This window comes from Oncorhynchus nerka, linkage group LG20 (assembly GCF_034236695.1).
Source record: "Oncorhynchus nerka isolate Pitt River linkage group LG20, Oner_Uvic_2.0, whole genome shotgun sequence".
Classification (NCBI taxonomy): Eukaryota; Metazoa; Chordata; class Actinopteri; order Salmoniformes; family Salmonidae; genus Oncorhynchus; species Oncorhynchus nerka.
The window spans coordinates 14,496,598-14,513,460 of record NC_088415.1 but is presented as its reverse complement, the minus strand read 5'-3'; the positions used below and the strand labels follow the sequence as shown (position 1 = coordinate 14,513,460).

Here is a 16,863-nt window from a genome sequence, read left to right as displayed (position 1 = left end):
CTCTCCACTCCCTGCCTCTCTCCACTCCCTGCCTCTCTCTCTCTCCACTCCCTGCCTCTCTCTCTCTCCACTCCCTGCCTCTCTCTCTCCACTCCCTGCCTCTCTCTCTCTCCACTCCCTGCCTCTCTCTCTCTCCACTCCCTGCCTCTCTCTCTCCACTCCCTGCCTCTCTCTCTCTCCACTCCATGCCTCTCTCTCTCCACTCCCTGCCTCTCTCTCTCTCCACTCCCTGCCTCTCTCTCTCTCCACTCCCCTCCTCTCTCTCTCTCCAGTCGCTCCAGTCTGAACATGCGTGTGGACGAACCCGCACGCCTCAACTGCCAGAGTGGCACGATCACCACTGCGATCATCAGCATTCCGACGCCCCCAGCGACCACTCCTGAGAGCGACGCCCACCCTCCACCCCCAGGCCCCGCCCTTCAGAACGTTGTGAAGGTGTCTGCGCTGTGAGAGTAGAAGCGCAGCAGGACGCGCGGACAGACAGACAGATAGGATGGATAGACAGACTCATGCAGATAGACAGAAGGACAGTGCGAAGGATACGACAGACGAGCAGGCGAATGCTCTGAAGGCCGAGTCCCAGACTGAAGACATGGAGAAGGACTGCCTACTAGTGGAGATCTGCTGTAATGACATGGACTTCCTGTAGAAATGGAGGATGGATTTTAGATACAGTCTACTGTAGGTGTCTGGGCGCTTCTGTATGTTTGAGTGTGCGTTTTGTGTGTGTTTGGTAGGTTATAAGTGTGTGAGAGAGAATGTGTGTTAGAGAAAATAAAAAAGGTTTGAGTTTTTGGAGTGTATGAAAGAGAAAGAGAAACTCTTGATGGGTCGCTGGAGAGATGTAGAGCAGTAAAGTCACATGTCACTGGGCACGCTGCACCTTTTTATGGTTAGTGCTATCCGGGATCATTAGGACATCCCTACACTAAAACCTTAACCCTTACCTAACCCTAACCCTTACCTTAACAATAACCTTCACCTAACCTTAACCCTCACCTTAACAATAACACTTACTTAACCCTAACCTTAACAATAACCCTTACCTCACCCTAACCTTAACCATTTTAAATTTCAACTTCAATGGGGGGTATGGATGTCCCAAGGATCCCGGATAGCAAGGACGACCTTTTTATGGTTTGGAACCTGAGTTTGACATTTGACCTGTCTGGTCTTTACATCGTTACAGCAGGAAACAGCGATCATATCAAAGAAAAGAACTTAGACATATTGACATCATTAAAGTTTTCCTCTGGTTTGTTATGTTATTTATGGTTAGATTCAGTTTGATCCACTTATTCGTCGTCATAGATACATGTCAATCACCATCCAAAATCTTTTTCCTTTTCTTTTTTTTTCTCCCCAGGTATAATTTAATTTCACAGTGAAAATTCTTAACAAATCAAACTATGGTAGGTGTCTGTGTCAGAGATACTAGTGGGTTTCTTATATTTGTGAACGTGTATGTGTGTATGCCTGTATGAGCGTGTGTGAGTTTGAGGAGCTGTCTGTAGTTGAGCTCTTTCTGTAAGTGTCCATGGCTCTGTATATGTGTGACTAGCTGCCACTCATGGAAAGCTCCTGTACATATTTTTGTCCAAAATTCTCAGCTGGAAGCCTTTTACACAATATGTGCCTGTTTCGTTTGAGTAAATTCTTGATTTTATTTCTCTCTTTTTTTGTAGGTCGGTTTCCCTCCCTTTGCTTTCCTCTGGGCTCTAGTTGTAGATATTCAACAGACCTTTTATGTAAACTTGCTTCATTATCCAACACCAAGACCAAAAAGGTTGTATTTAAACTTAAACCACGTCTAACTAAAAGCACAAGGTGTTTGCTGAGAATTTCTGACAGAGATCTGTCCAGAGCCTGGGTTATATTGTGAATATTGTTAATAGAATATTTTGTAATATTTTCCCATTGTTTGGCAGAGCCAGTGAAGCTGTCCTCTCTCACTCTCTTTCTCTCTCGTTGTCGTCCTGTGTATCTCTTTCTGTCTCGTTGTCGTCCTGTTGTATCCTTTCCTCCGTTCTGTGTGAAGAACAGTATGCTTTTGGTAGTTGTTTTTAGTCGTCAATGTTTTCTCCCCAAACTCAGCTGGCATTTTTCAAAGTTGTTGGGTGTCTGTAATCTTCTATGTGGATAGAAACTTGGTGTTTGTACTTTTTCTGTGGCCTTCCATGTTTTTCCCCTGGGACATTCTAGGTCTTAAATTTTTTATTTTTTTCCTGGAGAACTTGAACCTGGGACATCTGTTGTCATGGTGACCACAGAGACATGGAGGACTGGATGACACCCACCCATGGACCTAAACCAACCTTAACATCTAACACTAGCCATTTATCTTCTTGGTTACAGGGTCTGAAATGTCTCTTTACCAGACACTAGAGTTGGGCTCAGTTCATTTCAGTATATTCAGACTGAATTCAGACACCAACCCTTCCAGAGATACAGGCACACAAAGGGGCAATGCAGAGTAGATCCATGGCATCTATCTACGACATGACACAGGACCTGTGATTCAACCAAACCAAAAGGGTTCAACTATGTTGGATCAGGAAGTTAGTGGTATTGTTTATTTAGTGGATGACCTGCATTTGTAAGCACAGGTATTGTTACTTTAGAACTCGATGATGTATTCCGTGACCATAGCTCCCAGGATCTAGTATAGACCCAGTCGTTATGGGATAGAACGTTGCGATCTTGCCCTCTAGGGAAAACAACCTGTGGTTACCTACAGTGCATTCGGAAAGTATTCAGACCCCTTGACTTTCTAAAAATGTTGTTACAGCCTTATTCTAAAATTGAATAAATATAAAATGTCCTCATCAATCTACACACAATACCCCATAACGACAAAGTGAAGCCAGGTTTTCTAAATTTTTACAAATGTATTAAAAATAAAAACCAGAAATACCTTATTTGCATAAGTATTCAAGACCCTTTAATATGAATCTTGAAATTGAGCTCATGTGCATCCGGTTTCCATTGATCATCCTTGAGATGTTTCTACAACTTGATTAGCGTCCACTTGTGGTAAATTCAATTGATTGGACATGATTTGGAAAGGCACACACCTGTCTATCTAAGGTCTCACAGTTGACAGTGCATGTCAGAGCAAAAACCCAAGCCATGAGGTGGAAGGAATTGTCTGTAGAGCTTCGAGGCAGGATTGTGTCGAGGCACAGATCTGGGGAAGAGTACCAAAAAAATGTCTGCAGCATTGAAGATCCCCAAGAACACAGTGGCCATCATTCTTAAATAGAATAAGTTTGGAACCACCAAGACTCTTCCTAGAGCTGGCCACCCGGCAAAACTGAGCAATCGGGGGAGAAGGGCCTTGGTCAGGGAGGTGAACAAGAACTCAATGGTCACCCTGACAGAGCTAAATAGTTCTCTGTGGAGATGGGAGAACCTTCCAGAAGGACAACCATCTCTCAATCAATCAGGCCCTTATGGTAGAGTGGCCAGACGGAAGTCACTCCTCAGTAAAAGGCACTTCAGCCCGCTTGGAGTTTGCCAAAAGCACCTAAAGGACTCAGACCATGAGAAACAAGATTCTATGGTCTGATGAAACCAAGATTGAAATCTTTGGCCTGAATGCCAAGCGTCACGTCTGGAGGAAACCTGGCACCATCCCTACAATGAAGCATGGTGGTGGCAGCATCATGCTGTGTTGATGTTTTTCAGCAGCAGGGACTGGGAGACTAGTCAGGATTGAGGGAAAGATAAACGGAGCAAAGTACAGAGAGATCCTTGATGAACACCTGCTCCAGAGCACTGAGGACCTCAGACTGGGGCAAAGGTTCACCTTATTCGTCTGAATACTTTCCGAATGCACTGTAAGTTACTCCATTGGCTCACAACAAAAACTTTACCTTTTTCAAACGCAATTTTCTTGTTGTCTGCTTGTTTTAGTCAATTACAAAACTACATTTAAGAGAAGTACAACATGTCTAAAGATCACTTTCCAACATGGCCTGCTCCCTAGCGTTCTCTCTACTTAGAAAAACATATTGTAGGGCTTCCCTCATGCCCCTTTTCATGACGATGCTAGCAGCCACTTGAGTGAGTGAGTGCTAGCTATCTACTGACCGGAACATTAAACTAGCCAAGACCAACAACACAAACAAACAGACTATACAGCTACAAGCAGTTAGTGGAGTTACAAACGAATGGTACTAAACAAGTTAAATGTCTTACCTGTGATGAAATGTTTTCCATACATAGCCTACTTGGACTCCGCGTCCCCAAATATCCCACACCGAATAGCCTGAAGCCACAGGGCTCTTCTCGCAGGCTATTTCCTTATGTGGGAGCATTGCAAACTGTAGATTGGGATTTTTGACCTGACTACATGTACATTTTCAGCATGTTTTGTTATTTCTGTATAACAAATATTTAACAACGAGGTTGCCAATTTTACAATTGGGGTCAATAGGAAATAATAATGGTTTTCCCCAATTTGTGGGCCTGGTCGAGGGGAAATCCGACTTGGGCTATTAGTGTACGTGTAATACACAGTCAGACGCTCTCTGTCACAGAGCAAACAGAGAAACAAGCACAGCCAGGCAGGCACTTTTCCGAAGTGAATTACATCTTACTCACAGTTTCCAGGCCTGGTTGTAACACTATTTGAATTAGATTGACAGAAAAGCGGAGACAACAGCAGTCTGTAAAAGTAGGTTCACGTTATTGGGTTGAAATAGAAAAGTGTTATCACAAGTCCTGCATACCATGACTTAAATCAAATAAAAAGGCTGACTTTGCAGTCTAGCCTACCATGACACTGTAGGGGGGGCAGTGATCAAACACACAATACTCCCCTAAAAAGTGTCAAATCATTGTTATCTTTTCCCTAATGATTAACACTAAGGTCTGTTATTGTGTCAGTCCTCTCTCTTCTTTTTAGTTTTCTTTTCCCTTAGCCAATTTGTCTTTTCTTCGGCTCAGTCTCTCCATCACTCTTTGCTTTCCCCTGACTCCTGTCGTTGTTGACACTAATGCTGTGCGTATCCTGTCAGTCGTTGGTTATTATTTATGACCTTGTCTTGTGTCCCGACTGTGAAAACGCCTGATAAAAACATCTATATCTGCCGAAACCACCTCTGACTCTGTCTCTTATGTCATCCACTAACAGACATTGGGGGTGGTGGGATGTAGTGTGTGTGTGTGTGTGTGTATTATAGTTGTAAGTAGCTTTTCTTCCTTCACTAATTGCAATTTCACACATGCTGATGACAGTAAGTACAGACGCTAAACAGTCATACCCCTCATAAAGGCATCGTTACGGCACATACTGTACAATCCCATTAGCTACTGTCTATTCAATTCATACATCTATACATGTGATAAAAAGGCTACCAGCCTGGCTAGCATGTTTTAATATTTACCTGAATAAACTCAGGCAAAAACCTCAAAAGTGAGATGTTATTAGATTATTTACACATGATGATAGAATTCTCAATTGTATGAAATGATATTGTGCTGACAGGGCACTACAATTGAATCCTCTGCAGACCAGCCTTGACTTCTGTCCAGGGGTCCCAGTTCTCAGTCCTCCTGGGTCTGGATTGATTCCTCAGCCCCTGCAGAGGAGTGAGGAGAGCAGTTTGCTGAACTCAGAGCGGAACTGTCTGGTGACCATGGTGTAGATGAGGGGGACCACAGCTACAGGGACACAGGTCAGGATCATGGCTGAGGTCTCCAGCTCCAGGGGAGAGGGAGGGGATGGCAGGGGCAGGGGCAGAGAGGAAAACAGGGTAGATGGAGGGACAGAGGGAAAGAGGACGGGAGAGAAGAGGGAATGAAAGAGTAGCCTACCAAATTAAACACTGTAAAAGTTGTAAATGAATATGAAAGCTGTAAAGACTAATTTTCTGATCATTTCATGATATAGCCTACTCACTGAGTCTCTGCCCCTCGTCACGATGGCGTGTATTAGCAGAATCACAACCATGGGCATCCAGAAGAGAGTGAAGGTGATGATGATGTACCCAAAGCGCTTGGCCAGTTTCCCCTCTGTCCTCTTCTGTCCCCTCTCCCTAGCGGTGGGGGTGAGGAGACACACGGACCTCACTCTCTCCTGAGCTTTCTCCGCTGCAGGGGTGCTGGTCTCCTCAGACACTGTGATCACCGTGCACCGTGGGAGTTGCAGAATCAGCAACGCTACAGCCGCTAGTAAGTATTTGACCGTTTGCCCCGGTGCTATCCGCGGTGCTGAAACAACAGAGTTCTGCCAACTCCAGATGTGCCTCGACACAGAGGGCCTCAGCTGAATCCCGCGGTCTGATACTTTGTTACCGTGTTGCCTGACTACTTTAAATATCCACGCGTAGTGAATAACTATTAAAGTCAGGCTGCAGCCCCACACTGGAACCAAAATATATGCGCCAAACGTCACGTGTTTGCCTACGTGACGACGGCACATCATGTAAAACAGATAACGTCTGGACAGAGCCAGCGAAAGGATAGCTATAAGTAACCTGAAAGACCAGATGGCGAGGATCCAAACCGGAATCCTGGCCTTTGTCTTCTTGTTGTGAAACGGAAAAGCCGTGGCCTGGAACCGTTATAGTTGAACGCAACTGCAGAGGGCATAGGTGAACTGCTGCAGGGAGCAAAGCAGGATCGACTACGGCACCTCCTCTCGCCTCCCTTCCAGTAGCACAGACAGCAGCAAGAGCGGGTGTCCAGAGAGCATTTCATTTTACCCATCTGCTTGGATGTGACCTAAAATAAGCCAGGTGATATTTCAACTCCTTCCATTGACGGTCAACAGTACCACATTTAGTTTACTCATATCTTTGCAGTTAAATCAAAACGTAAAATGTCTCCCAAACCTGCAGACACAGCCATGCTCCAAGTCTTTTCTCCTCTCACCAGGCAGCACAGAGCAAACAGCATACTTTTGATAGCAGCATCCTTGACCTAGCTAGCCTATGACACATGTCAATGGGGTGAATTGGTCATAATTTAAAGTGTGTTCTGTGATTGAGTGGCATATTGAGGGAGAGACTGTTCCAAGCCTGATTTGATGAGCAGGGCTTTGCTGGCTGATTGTGGAGTATTCAGGTTTGATCCGTGTGACCTTGCTGTTCTAGCCTGTGTTATTCTGAGGTGGACGACTGAGCATTTTCCAAGAATACCATCATGGCTGCATTTACACAGGTAGCCCAAATCATATCTTTTTTTCCCCAATAATCGGTCTTTTGACCAATCACATCAGATCTTTTTCAGAGCTGATTGGACAAAATATTTTTTTAAATTTAAAAATAAACAAATGTATAATCAGAATTGGCCCATGTTCTTCTCTGTGTTTCTGGAATAAGATGGAGCAAAAAATATATACTATATTATTATATGGAATGACAAGGGGCATCAAATAAGGTCTGAAAGGAGGCATATTGAACAAAAGGATCTTTATTATAAAAGTAAGTACACATGTACACAAAGTAGGCATAATAATAATGCACGTAGTAAAGTCATTCATTTACCATGCAATAATATTAGCGTAAGTCCACTATTTCACATTCAAAATTAAAGACCAAAACGTGTACAGCAAAATAACATTGTTACGTGGAAATCAGTGATTTCCTTAAAATAACTGAAGAAATTATTCATGTTTGTTCACCGTTTGCTGCTTCTACAAAGATATCTTTAATGTTTTAACCACCTTTAACTTTGTTTGTTTCACTGATAACAGCAGACATTGAGTGGAAAGAATAGCTCATGTCTTTGGCAGAAGTTTAACTCAGTTTCTCTGGTCTACGTGTGAAGCCCTGTGTTAGTGTTTTAACAGTTCCTCCATGTACACAGAGTTCATACGGTAGGCAGCCATCCAGCTGGACGCCATACTGTGGTAGCCATGGTAACCCTGGTGGTGAGAGGGGGGCATGGAGGCATAGTAATCCTCCCAAGCTCTGTAGTAGGCCCTCCAGTAGCCCTCATAACCCTCACCATCATCCTCCTCCTCCACCTCACTCACTCTGTCCCTCTTCCTCTCACTCCCTCGATTCTCAGGCACCTTCCTCTCCTCTGAAATATCTCTCTTCTCCCCTTTGACTTTCTTAGCCGTCTCCCTACTCCACTGCTGTGCTGTAGCCTCTCTGCCCTTTGCCTTCCACAACAAAGGTTCCCCCTCCCCGGGGTTTGTACTCACAGCTCTCCCCTCTGGTCTGGGGGATCTGTGGTGGCTAGGATGGGGTACAGACGGTGAGTTGGGTTGGCTTCTAGGTGGCGTACACTTTGGTTTCCTTGCCCCATCCAGGACTGTGGATTGCTGTGCAGATTGAGTTGGAATCGGAATGATTGGTTTGTGTTCAGCTCCTCTGGTCTGATCTGTGGAGCTCTGCGTTGACTCGTCAGCCTGCCGGTCTTCCTCCATGTCACAGTCAGAGCTGGACCCATCAGAAGTCGACTCCAAAGGTGACGGGTCAGAGTTCGTCTTTAGAGGAAGCTGTGTGGGTGTTGGTGGACGCTCTCCGTTCCGTGTCATGTGTGTGTGTGTGAGTGGCACATCGTCATCCTGGAGTGTATGAGACTCCTCGTAGCCGTGCTGACCGTTAAATCCCTCGCCGTCGTCTCCGTGACCTCTGAACTGTCGGATGACCTCCACTGTCCTTCCCAGGCCCTCCCTGATGAAGCTCTGGAAGTCCAGCTCTGCCTCCTGGAAGGTCATGATCCCTGACCTTTGACTCTTGAAGGCGCTGAGCGGAGGGATCTTTGGCAGGGCATCCTGTTGCTCTTTACGGGAGAGAGCTAGGGAGGCCCCAGGGACTACTGAAGCCTTGGGAGGGGGTAGGAGGACATCCAGGGCAGGGGATGCATTTTTGTGCTTCGGACCAGCCTTAGCCACAGGACTGGCTGTGTGCTGGCTCTTACATGGTCGGCTGGGTTCAGTGCTCTCTGGGTGGACAGGGCTGGGGTTCTGATCCCCGATGGGTTTCGGGGCTGGGGATTCGGTCTTAGCCCGTCTCCTTCGCTCTGTCTTGGGGAACACCTGGGAATTAGTCCCTGGTGTCAGTGCCTCCACAGTGATATCCCAGTCACAAGGCTCCTGCATCAGCCCTGGCTCTATGGGGTCTGGAGGAGTGATGATGGGGTTAGGAGATCCATCACAATAACACATCAACACCACACACACATGCTCCATTTGTATGAAGATGAGAAAAAAAAATCCACAATCTGATCTATGACTGAAAGCAAAGGTCACAAGGACATTCAGATCTTACCTGGTAGAGCGCAAAGAATTAGGTTGCACTTCTGAGCGATGGCCATCATCTTGTTCTCCTCCTCGCCATGGCAACAGTAGGTCACTGCCAGCCCGTGTGTACCTGGGACAAAAGAGAAAACACTCCTTATGAGGACCCATCCACAACAGCTAGCAGGTGTGTGTGTGTGTGTGTGTGTAAAAGAGGGAGAGGTAAAGCAAAGTTCTGACAACAGAAGATTGCCACTCCTGCCAGCCTGAGTTTGTCATGACGACCCAGTTTGTAGTCGCCTAGAGGGTTCTGTCTATCACCTCCACACACACACGGCTGAGTGATTAGCCAACCTGTTGACCCTGGGACCAATCTATAGACCGAGGTCTACAGCTAGTCTCTACTTGCAGTGTAAGACAGACATTAGGACCAGACTGACGTCCTAGCCCTGTGATGGCGGTATAATGGCTGTGTTGACAGGCAGAACTCACCAAAGCGTCCGGCTCGTCCTATACGGTGCATGTAGGTCTCCCAGTCCTGAGGAACATCCAGGTTGATCACCAGATTCACCTTCTCAGCATCTATACCTCTGGAGGTCTGGGAGAGGGGGAGGCTGCTTTTAGCAAGTGGTACAGAAATGTTCTGTTCTTAAGGACATTTGTGAGGTTATTGTGGAGATGAGGTAGGTGTGAGGTCATGTTGCTGAAACACTCACCAGGTCAGTAGAGATGAGTACTCTACACTGGTACTGCTTCAGTTTAGACATGGCCTCCATTCGCTGGTCCTGACTCAGACTACCTACACACACACACGTTACACCACAGCATTGTACACCACATCACAGCATTGTACACCACATCACAGCATTGTACACCACATCACAGCATTGTACACCACATCACAGCATAGTACACCACATCACAGCACACCACATCACAGCATAGTACACCACATCACAGCATAATACACCACATCACAGCATGGTACACCACATCACAGCATGGTACACCACATCACAGCATTGTACACCACATCACAGCATTGTACACCACATCACAGCATTGTACACCACATCACAGCATAGTACACCACATCACAGCATGGTACACCACAACACAGCATTGTACACCACATCACAGCATAGTACACCACATCACAGCATGGTACACCACATCACAGTACACCACATCACAGCATAGTACACCACATCACAGCATGGTACACCACAACACATCTGATTCAGTTTTATTATGGCAGTAGAATAGTAGTAGTAGTAACAGAATATACACTGCTCAAAAAAGGAACACTAAAATAACACATCCTAGATCTGAATGAATGAAATATTCTTATTAAATACTTTTTTCTTTACATAGTTGAATGTGATGACAACAAAATCACACAAAAATTATCAATGGAAATCAAATTTATCAACCCATGGATTGGATTTGGAGTCACACTCAAAATTAAAGTGGAAAACCAAACTACAGGCTGATCCAACTTTGATGTAATGTCCTTAAAACAAGTCAAAATGAGGCTCAGTAGTGTGTGTGGCCTCCACGTGCCTGTATGACCTCCCTACAACGCCTGGGCATGCTCCTGATGAGGTGGCGGATGGTCTCCTGAGGGATCTCCTCCTAGACCTGGACTAAAGCATCCGCCAACTCCTGGACAGTCTGTGGTGCAACGTGGCGTTGGTGGATGGAGCGAGACATGATGTCCCAGATGTGCTCAATTGGATTCAGGTTTGGGGAACGGGCGGGCCAGTCCATAGCATCAATGCCTTCCTCTTGCAGGAACTGCTGACACACTCCAGCCACATGAGGTCTAGCATTGTCTTGCATTAAGAGGAACCCAGGGCCAACCGCACCAGCATATGGTCTCACAAGGGGTCTGAGGATCTCATCTCGGTACCTAATGGCAGTCAGGCTACCTCTGGCGAGCACATGGAGGGCTGTGCGGCCCCCCAAAGAAATGCCACACCACGACTGACCCACCGCCAAACCGGTCATGCTGGAGGATGTTGCCGGCAGCAAAACGTTCTCCAAGGCATCTCCAGACTGTCACATGTGCTCAATGTGAACCTGCTTTCATCTGTGAAGAGCACAGGGCACCAGTGGCGAATTTGCCAATCTTGGTGTTCTCTGGCAAATGCCAAACATCCTGCACGGTGTTGGGCTGTAAGCACAACCCCCACCTGTGGACGTCGGGCTCTCATACCACCCTCATTGAGTCTGTTTCTGACCGTTTGAGCAGACACATGCACATTTGTGGCCTGCTGGAGGTCAGGGCTCTGGCAGGGCTCTGGCAGTGCTCCTCCTGCTCCTCCTTGCACAAATGCGGAGGTAGCGATCCTGCTGCTGGGTTGTTGCCCTTCTATGGCCTCCTCCACGTCTCCTGATGTACTGGCCTGTCTCCTGGTAGTGCCTCCATGCTCTGGACACTACGCTGACAGACACAGCAAACCTTCTTGCCACAGCTCGCATTGATGTCCCATCCTGGATGAGCTTCACTACCTGAGCCACTTGTGTGGGTTGTAGACTCCGTCTCATGCTACCACTAGAGTGAAAGCACCGCCAGCATTCAAGTGACCAAAACATCAGCCAGGAAGCATAGGAACTGAGAAGTGGTCTGTGGTCACCACCTGCAGAACCACTCCTTTATTGGGGGTGTCTTGCTAATTGCCTATAATTTCCACCTGTTGTCTATTCCATTTGCACAACAGCATGTGACATTTTTTGTCAATCAGTGTTGCTTCCTAAGTGGACAGTTTGATTTCACAGAAGTGTGATTGACTTAGAGTTACATTGTGTTGTTTAAGTGTTCCCTTTATTTTTTTGAGCAGTGTAGTAAGAGTAATGTACTCTAGTATAATGCTCCTTGCTGGCCCTGGCCCACTCTCACCTGAGATACAGACAGCAGGAAGGCCCTTCGAGGACAGAATGTCTGCTAAATGCTGAGCCCTGTAGGGATGAAAACCATTAAAAAATGATTGAACAAAAAGAAAAATGAAACAAACTACTAATAGGGATTCAGATAGCTCGTTGATGTTACAGTAACCCTACAGCTGAGGGTCCTACCTGGTGTGCAGGTTGGAGAACACCAGAGCTTGATTGAAGGGAACTTTACTGAACAGCTCCAGCAGGAGCAGAACCTTCTCCTCAAACACCTTATGGGGCATGGCATGGGAGCGCACCAGCCTGTAGTACTGCTTCAAACCTGAGGGGGGCAGAATACACATCTCAGTGAAATAAAACACAGCACAATCTTCATGCTAATCATGACCCAAAATCATGGAATATCTCTGTGTCTGTCTGGGACGTGATGCCTGCTGTACCTGGATGTTACTGGTTGAGCTGTGATACTGACCTATGAGTCCGGGGTCGGAGGGGTTAAGTCTGACGAAGGTGGGCTCTCTCATGTAGTGGGCCAGGTGCTGGGCAAGGGATTCTGGGTAGGTGGCAGACAGGGCTAACATCTGTTTGTTGACCGGTAGAGAGGAGAATATCCAACTAGAGATAGAATTAGGAATAAGAATATTATAATGGACATGAACCTTCTTATGATTGTATAAAACGTCAGCCATTTTGGTAAGGTTGGGGCATGGCCAATAGCACAGTCTCCAAACAAACATTTTAAAGGCCCGCCTTTTGGCCACAGACACAAAATGTTGCTGTTTAAAAGCGAATTTCTTTAAAAGAATATATATATCGCTCCATTAACTTTTCTACATACGTTATATCTGTCTTTAGTCATTTAAGTTTACACTGAAAACATTTCAAAATCCTGAAAATGATATATTTTTTAAAAGCCACTGCTAAATGAATATGGGAAAGACCGATGACAATATTTTAGGTTGACAATTCTATTACATAATTTCTGATATTTACATGCCTTTTTATCCTGCATGAGTAAAAGCAGGAAATGCATCACCTATGCCTTTGTCATTAATTCCAATTAGACTGGTTTGGATGTCTCCCTGACCACATTGGCTGCCATTTTCAGTCCATTTAGGCTCTTTAAGGGTTTAGCCGCTCTAGCAATTGAATAGGATCTCTAGGAGAGACAGAGAGTCCGTCAGGTGTAGTTGATCGAAGACCCGTGTGTGTGTGTCTCACTTGATCTGGTCCTGGAAGCTGCCTTCCTCCAGTAGTTTGTCAGCCTCGTCCAGCACAAACAGACGGATGCTGGCGGTAACCAAAAGACCCAGCTCAATCAGCTGCTTGATACGTCCTGGCCAGGGAAGAACACATCCATATACAATTAGACTTATGCCCCTGTTTGCTACACATGATACTGTTGCCATGGTTATTTACCTACATGACAAAGGAACTGTATAGGTTTGCCTACAGTCACTGACCTGGTGATCCCACAGCGATGTGGCACTTCTTGAGACTGATCTTGTCCTGGCTGACGGGCGTCCCCCCAATGAAGACATGACACTGCAGGCCCTCCATGGCACTGCCTATAGCCATCACCACAGAGTGGATCTGCACTGCTATCTCACGGGTCGGGGCTAGCACCAGCACCTGTCACAGGAAGGGAAATCTTGGTCAATACACAATGTCCATCCTATGTCAAAGATTTGCCTGTAATCTGTCCAAATATAGAGTCAAGCAAACAGATGTCATAGATGACATTCAACCTTGACATGTGAAATGAATGCATGTCTCTGTTATGATAAATTGAGTGAGTTGAGTCACCTGTGTCGTAGTGTTCTCCATTACCAGAGAGTCCAGGGCGATGGCAGAGAACACACAGGTCTTCCCTGTGCCAGACTTGGCCTGCACTATCAGATCTGAAATACAGCACAGACATGAGGCATGTAGGTTGCCAGCTTCCTGTCTGTAAATATTATGTAAACTATGTAAACACTTGCACATATGCGCATGCATCAGGTGACAAACACCTGAGAGCCATGCACGTGAGCCTGACGTCACCTAATAGCCTTTAAGGCTAAATCAATACTGCCCGACAAGACAACATCAGTCCGTTTTCGCATTTCAATATCGTGGGCAGACTTTGAAGAGGAAGTGAGACACCACCCTTGCTGGTTTTTTTTGGTTCAATTTAACAGAGGTGTGGAATCGAGTCACAAATATGATGACTTGCAACTCGACTTTGACACCAATGACTCGAGACTTGACATGGACTGGAGCCTTATGACTCGACCTGACTTGATACCCTCCCAAAGCCCAAATATTAAAAATGAGGCTATTAAAAAAAAAAAAGTGTGCAGCACATCAACTCTTCATTTAACGGATTACAGTTTGAGAAAAAGTTGTGCTTGGCAGTGCAGAGGAACGTCGGCGGGTGAATTCAGATGGAGCCCTTGGAAAGATGACACCCAAAATTATTATTTTCTGATATAAAGACGACGCTGTATCAACAAAAAACAGATGGCAACTTGCAAAACATGCGGGAAGAAAATTACAGACGGAGGAACAAACCATTTCCAACTTTGTTCGACATTTGAAGCTGCACAAAAAACGGTAAGTCGTGGCTAATATAGGCGACAGCTATATCTTTTAGTACTTTACTAGTGTATCATGTAGGCTAATATAACGTTAAATCACAAGCCTCCACCCAGTCAGTCAGTGCGGGAACGTGATCATTGCACAAGATTGAGCTACAACTGGCTAGGCAGTTGGTAGCCTAAATCCTGCCTGATGTTACTTCTGCTCCTAAAACCATTGACATACATTAGCTTACTGTAACCCCACAGAGTGTGTATGTGTGTGTTAAGGTTGGGCGATTGTGTACAAGTCAACATGGTCCAATTGCACCCCATAGGGATCCTCGACAGTCGATCACTATGGGAGGGGGGTCTTTCTCATGGCTACCCATGTATTTCCATGGAAATAAAGTTTATTTGGAAAGTAAAGTAATAAATATATAGATATTTTAAAAAGCATTCATGATTTGCGTAAATGTAATATACTAACTATTACTCTTGGTAAAAATATGAAATGGTATTACATTTGGTGGAGCACGTTATGACTTGTTTAGGACTTGAAGGTCTTGACTTGAGTGCTAAGACTTGAGACTTACTTGTGACTTGTAAAACAATGACTTGGTCCCACCTCTGCAATTTAAGTCAATGAACTAAGTAGACCAGACCCAGCTGCTATTGCATTGGTGTCTATGGGAGACGATGAAAAAAGGCCTGAGTGAACTATCTTCATTTATCCACAATCTTTGGTTATTAAATGTAACAAAACATTATTTACAAAAAGAGATCTATTCATATTTTTTTTGAGAACACTATAATTTGTTTACAAGCATGATAACTACTTTTAATTTATGGTTGACGCAGCTTGTTGGCAAATCGGCGTTTCAACGAGTTCAAAGCACGTGAATGCATCAAACTAGTATTTATGACTTCCCAACTGGTAACTTCCACCATCCCACTTGGTTATCAACGCGGCATAAATTCAAATGAGAGTCTATACAGACTAGAAACTAACTAGAATACAAGAAGTTAGGTGGTTAAGACATAAAATTGCTAGCTAGCTAACTACTGTAGACGCTGACGACCAGATCATACCGAGTCCGCATCGCCCCAACGGAATGGCTTTGAGCTGGATTGGAGACGGTTTCTTGAATCCAGAAGCCGCCAGTCCATCGAGCACGGGCTGCGACAACAACAGGGCGTTGAAGTCGATACCGCCCGACAAGACAACATCATCAGTCCGTTTTCGCGTTTCAATATCGTGGGCAGCCTTCTTCATTGAGGAAGCCATGTTTCAAACAAACCCGGTAGTATCGCGAGATGTTGCTTTTTCTCGTTATTAGACGTTTTCTTTTTTGTGTCCCTGTTTGTCGCCATCTACTGTACGGTTAAAGATGGTGGATAAATTAAGAATGCGTGTAAGGGGGTGGCTCTCTTATAGGCACCAGTGCGATAGCAGCGGGGTCTGGTCTATGGGGGTCTGGTCTATGTGGTTTACTGACCATTGTTTTGGTCAATAAAGTGTGTCTGTTCTTATAGTCAGAGTCCTATGAGTCAGAGGGAAAATCTCAATTGCATACTCTTCGAGTCCTCTCTCCTCGTCTCCAAGCAAGAGGCCCGCCCCTCTGACCTTCTCCTCCAATGGGTTTTGAGAAGGAGACAAGGAGAGAGGACGTGAGGAGTATGTCATTTAGATCTTCCCTGTGCATCGTCTCTTAACATTTATTTAGCTGATGTTATCCATAAAATCTGCATATTTTAATGATAATACCAGATAGCTTTTCTTATTATCTGATAACACACACACAGACACAGACACATACATGGTGAGAGAGAGGGATAAGTACATTTTAGGCTATCAGAAGGCTACTTATATTTTAGGCTACCAGGTATCTCACCACAAGCAATTATGTCAAACTATGGGTATTCAAGGAAGCCATCATGTAATGGTTTTATTATAATTCTCCTATGAACATTTGAATAGGCAGGCCTGTCATTGGTCAGCCTCCCACAAGTAAACTGTCCCTGCGAAAGGCGATGACCCGTCAGGTGAGAGGAGAGAGCAGATGGCGCGCCGGAGGGAACAGAGTGACAGATCTGACAATGCATTGAGGTATGGGGTTGAGGGGTTGAAGGCTTTGGACTGAGGAGAGTTATACACTTCAAGGCAGGCCAGATCATGAAATTACACGCAAAACATTTTGATTTCTGAAA

General features: G+C 45.4%; 2 protein-coding genes and 1 pseudogene across 2 annotated transcripts in view; 1 reads left to right on the top strand and 2 right to left on the bottom strand.

Annotated features, from left to right (window-relative positions):
* Positions 1-5,102, top strand: part of kcnd3 (potassium voltage-gated channel, Shal-related subfamily, member 3) — a 334,077-nt gene extending 328,975 nt beyond the window's left edge. Inside the window, exon 8 of the mRNA XM_065005257.1 lies at positions 273-5,102. Coding sequence (XP_064861329.1) covers positions 273-450 — 178 coding nt within the window. The 3' untranslated portion in view covers positions 451-5,102. The remainder of the gene's footprint in view (positions 1-272) is intronic.
* A 446-nt stretch (positions 5,103-5,548) lies between these two features.
* Positions 5,549-6,705, bottom strand: LOC135563145 (uncharacterized; annotated as a pseudogene).
* A 698-nt stretch (positions 6,706-7,403) lies between these two features.
* On the bottom strand, positions 7,404-15,969 carry ddx20 (DEAD (Asp-Glu-Ala-Asp) box polypeptide 20). Its single transcript, XM_029647713.2, has 11 exons — positions 15,745-15,969; positions 13,901-13,995; positions 13,558-13,726; positions 13,316-13,430; positions 12,567-12,709; positions 12,278-12,416; positions 12,102-12,160; positions 9,916-9,998; positions 9,692-9,797; positions 9,231-9,332; positions 7,404-9,081 (listed from the first exon to the last, which is right to left on the bottom strand). The coding sequence occupies exons 1-11, from the start codon at positions 15,938-15,940 to the stop codon at positions 7,784-7,786; spliced, it is 2,505 nt and encodes an 834-aa protein (XP_029503573.1). The 5' UTR covers positions 15,941-15,969; the 3' UTR covers positions 7,404-7,783.
* Between the last annotated feature and the right edge of the window lie 894 nt (positions 15,970-16,863).

Bases quoted from the DNA above. Each gene is read 5' to 3' on its own strand.
- ddx20 (XM_029647713.2), bottom strand. From the start codon at position 15,940: ATGGCTTCCTCAATGAAGAAGGCTGCCCACGATATTGAAACGCGAAAA. The intron at 13,996-15,744 runs GTATGATCTGGT...GCTGTATTTCAG, and splicing joins GTTGGGGCGATGCGGACTCG to ATCTGATAGTGCAGGCCAAG. The intron at 12,710-13,315 runs GTGAGACACACA...TTCTATCTCTAG, and splicing joins AGCTTCCAGGACCAGATCAA to TTGGATATTCTCCTCTCTAC.